The sequence below is a fragment of the Topomyia yanbarensis genome, chromosome 2 (assembly GCF_030247195.1).
Source record: "Topomyia yanbarensis strain Yona2022 chromosome 2, ASM3024719v1, whole genome shotgun sequence".
Classification (NCBI taxonomy): domain Eukaryota; kingdom Metazoa; phylum Arthropoda; class Insecta; order Diptera; family Culicidae; genus Topomyia; species Topomyia yanbarensis.
Genome location: NC_080671.1, coordinates 154,304,689 through 154,308,980, shown reverse-complemented (window position 1 = coordinate 154,308,980; position 4,292 = coordinate 154,304,689). Strand labels below are relative to the sequence as shown.

The 4,292-nt window shown below is 37.8% G+C and overlaps 1 protein-coding gene across 2 annotated transcripts; it reads right to left on the bottom strand.

Moving 5' to 3' along the window:
- Nucleotides 1–300: 300 nt before the first annotated feature.
- LOC131681808 (ectonucleoside triphosphate diphosphohydrolase 5) lies at nucleotides 301–4,056 on the bottom strand. 2 transcript variants are annotated; one of them, XM_058962858.1, is made up of 4 exons: nucleotides 3,325–3,741; nucleotides 1,369–2,476; nucleotides 1,142–1,305; nucleotides 301–1,076 (listed from the first exon to the last, which is right to left on the bottom strand). In XM_058962858.1, exons 1-4 carry the CDS (start codon nucleotides 3,343–3,345, stop codon nucleotides 987–989), a joined length of 1,383 nt encoding a protein of 460 aa, XP_058818841.1. In that variant the 5' UTR covers nucleotides 3,346–3,741; the 3' UTR covers nucleotides 301–986. The 2 variants fall into 2 exon arrangements, with proteins under 2 accessions (XP_058818841.1, XP_058818840.1); XM_058962857.1 differs by lacking the exon at nucleotides 3,325–3,741 and adding an exon at nucleotides 3,837–4,056 and having other exon boundaries at nucleotides 302–1,076.
- Nucleotides 4,057–4,292: the final 236 nt, after the last annotated feature.

Below are 4,292 nucleotides of genomic sequence, written 5' to 3'. Positions count from 1 at the left end.
CGAACCAATGTATTTATATTTAAACCGCTAGTACTGAACATGAATTTTAAGCATCCTCCCTGGTTTAGCATTAATGCGTCGCAAAAATTAAAATTACAATAGACAAATCTTGCGAATAACAGAGATAAAAATATCTGTGAACACTCGATGCATTTATGTTTATGAAATGCATAGTAAAAATATTATATAAAAAGCACAATACCGAGTTAATTAAGCTTTTCCGCCAGTAATTATTACGAGAGAGAATGAATACCAACGAAGATGTAAGCAAGATACTGGCCTTCGGATTTAAAGTAATTTCGTTTGCTGGATGGAACGAATTTATTCTACGTTCTACAAATACCTGTTCGATAGCAATTTACACCGTGACGTTCCTGCCACAATACGTCAATGCTGCACTCGGTCAATTACATATGTAGGTGATGGTGCTTCTAAAATGGATCACAACACTTATAAGAACAATTTCAAAGGATGTTTGCTCTAGGGGAATGTGCTTTTACAATGTCGTCTAGGTAAAAAAAAAATCACGCACTATGATACGATTTACTCACTAAAACTTTCATGCGTGCTGCTGAAAACTACTGTTTGGTAATAATCATCTAATTTTAAACTATTTCTTCGATGTCATGCTACAACAATTAAAATATACATCTGCCACGTACATGTAGGTGTTTGTTTTAAGGCACATTTTGGTTTAACATTTAAATTATCTGATTACTTGTTTTCTGAAGATCAATAATTCTGTGGAAACTAAATTAATACAGAAGAATCCAACCTAATAGCTGTTTCAGTATATAATGGCGCAAAAATGTAATAACTGTATTACTATCTATCAAAAAACTTCTTTTATCGTAAAATAGTTCTGTCCTTTCTGTTGTGTATTTCTGTATATTTGTGAAAAAATATAAAAAGAAATCTTTTCCCTATTCATTGGTGGTTTTTGTTTACTGATTGTATCGTTGTTTGAGTACAATATTTTCTCACATTTACAGCTGTGAGCTTTTGTTGCTGGTCAGGATGTTGTAGGCACAACCTAGTGCCCATGATATTTCGTGTCCGTTAATTTTCTTGTACAGCTAGAAGTAGTGAGATACATGATTAACATATATTGCAAATCTTTTATGAGACTTAATATACATACTTTCAGCGGAGTCTTCGGTTTTAAGTCATAGCCTTCCTCCAAAAGAATCGAGATAAACGTCAGATCCAAACACATAAATGGCTGCTCAACGTTAGCCTCCGCACATACTTCACGAGATCGCATAATGAATTCATGTACCGTTGTCTCTCCACCTTGGAATGGATCTGTAAAATATAGAAATGAATTACATTAATGTAAACGATTCGGTTAAATTTTGCAATATCTACCAACTAATCCAGTCTCAATGGCTCGATCAAAAAAATAGCTAAACGCAGCAATTTCATGTTGCTTTAACGTTACAGGCTTGGGCCTCAACGTGGGCAGTAACTTCTTCCTAATGATGGACGCACACAAATCGTAATCCACTTTGGGATCTCCTGTCGTAGCACTAGGATTTTCCTTACCACTAATGTAATATTGGTCCGTCCCGTAGCGGAACAGCTTATTCTTGACAATAGGATTTACGCATTCACTAGACAGGTTCATTTTGCCCTCAGGAGCTCCATTTATAAACGTAGCATGCCTTACGGCCATCAATCCTGCTCCCAGGTAGCTTGTTGTGAAAACTTCCACGTGTGAGTTGAAAGTAGGAACATTATGCATATAATCTTTGTACAATGGCGTCTGTGATACATCCTTTGGAGCAAATGTTACTTGTGTGCTCCCACCTCCTAAATCTAACGCTGCCACCGTGTTCCGTCCGTTTAGCTTCCCCAGCAAGAAATTTAGCGTAAACCATGAGAATATTCCTTCATCAGTTCCGTCCATGATTTCCACCGATTGTTCGTTTGCCAGAAAACCTGACTTTTTGAACAAATCTTTACATGCCTGTAGCAGTCCTTCAGCCTGTTCTGGCTTGAGCAGTCTTAATCCAGCCGTTGCTTTCAGCACGAGGGGTGTGTCTTTCCATTTATTCATAGGAATGACATCTTTTGCTTCCTGGAGCAGCTTCTCGATGGTAGCTGCCCCTTCCTCGGGCCTATCTGCAAATGCCGACAGTCCAGGTTTTGAGTGTCTGAACAGTTCAAAATCGAGCACCAATCGTCCATCAAGATAGCCTCGATGAAATTCGAAGGCCAGTACACGACTGCCCGTCGAACCGGCGTCCACCACGACGGTGTAGATTTTCTCATGATAACCTAGCTGCCCGGCAATGCTGTCAACAATTGGGTGGAATGAATCGGTGTAAGTGAGGAATAAGAAAATCAGCAGCGATGCGCTAACTAGCAGACACAGGAACGAAAACCGTAAATTGTTGGTTACCACTTTGGGATTTGTCTTTCGACGCGCCCCAGGTAGGGCCTGTGTGCGCTCGGACGAGTCTTGCTGCTGCAGCTACAAAAAAAATGGGATGGAGATTAGAAATGTACAGCTATGTTCAACTTGAAATACGTAAAATATGTTATGCAGAAATACAACATTTATTATAAATTTGATATTTGGGTAAATGTGTACAACTATTAGAAGCCGCTGAAGCAAATATCACAAGGTGCTTCTAAAAATATATGCAAAAATGAAGTCCTTCGAACTAAATTCCTACTATTGCCAGCTACTATATTTCAGCGTGCACTTTATATTAATACACATGTCGTCAAGAGGGATAATCCTACTACACAGTGTATAGACCGAAGCATATTGTTTTAGTACTGTTTCCCCTTCATCTATCGCCATCATTAATATCAACACGCATATCACCTGTAATGACTTTAAAGATTAGTGCAAGTCATCGTCACAATATTCGTGAATACATTGAGATATTAAGTGATAACAATATGCACCGTCATTCCAATTTCATCACTGACAATTTTTCAGCATTTTGAAATTCAATTGAATTGTTAAATACAATTAGATAGTAGCAAATACGCACAGAACGAATCGTTAGTTAGTAGACACGAAACATACGTGTACGATTGATCCGTTGATTTTATTTATATCCTAATTAATTTTCAAGGTCAAGTCTATAATTTATAATAATTTCTATATCATTTACTGCGGTTTAGTTAGGTTAATTAAGTATTCATGCTTGGTACAATTTTGCTTCATGTTTTTAGTTTCGTTATCAATTTTTGTTGTATTGGATCCCAGGTACTGACTAATACTGAGGTATGCATAATATCTACAGCTGCAGCAATAAAACCCCAAACTTTCGACTCCAAAATGGAGAACACATCCCACTGATTTACCAGCTGATATTCGAACGACATGTTTGGTGTTTTCCTTCGTTGATCCAGCGCAAAATTTATTTATTACTGCAGCTAGCATACGCCTCAGACTCCGGTTCCGAAAGTACAGCCAGATGTCAAAATTGGTTCAGATGCAACAAGCGACACCCTACAGGGCCTATCCAAACACATTGTTGGCCGCTGAGAATGCGATAAGTAACACTGGACGACTTCAAACTGATAAGAGAATACTGACAAATCGTCCCTATATCTCACGAAAAATATGTTATCACTGAAAAACACATAAACAGTCAAAACTGTCTAGCCGATGACAGTCCCAATTATCTAGAGGTGACCAAGAAAAAAGAATGATTTTTTGCAACAGTTCGTAATGAAAAATGACCAGCTTGAAACTACTTTTGACGTTTCTATCACTGATGTTGTCACTTTTATCCCCTCCCTAAAGAAAAACCACATGCCGACGTTGTGTAATGAAAATATGTACTAAAATAAGGGGAAAAGCCGAATCTTACCTTTCGATTACGCAGATTCTGGTTTTGTGACGGCATCTCGGCTTCGTCTGGTTCTTTTCCCAGTACACACGATAAATGGTTTTACTGTAATCAACTTGTATCAAGATACTGAAAAAAAACCTCGGAATACTTTCTACCGGGGACCTGGTACTAAACCACCCATCCAACAATACTTTTATCAATGAACATCAAAACAAAACTGACCCACAACCACACAGTATAGTTTCTACTCCAAGCATTTTCTCTCTGAAAGCGTTTGAGGCAAGAAATTAGAGAAAAGCTTTCATGATTGCCATATCTCAAACACACTTAAATCCTCTTACACAGGAGTAGGTAATCTAAAAAGCTTGCATATCAAGAGTACTTATTCAAAAGGTCCTAAGTGACATTCAGCTAGAACAGAAAAACGAGGTTAAAGTTTCAGAGACCTATCAGGAATATCTTTTGACATTAAAA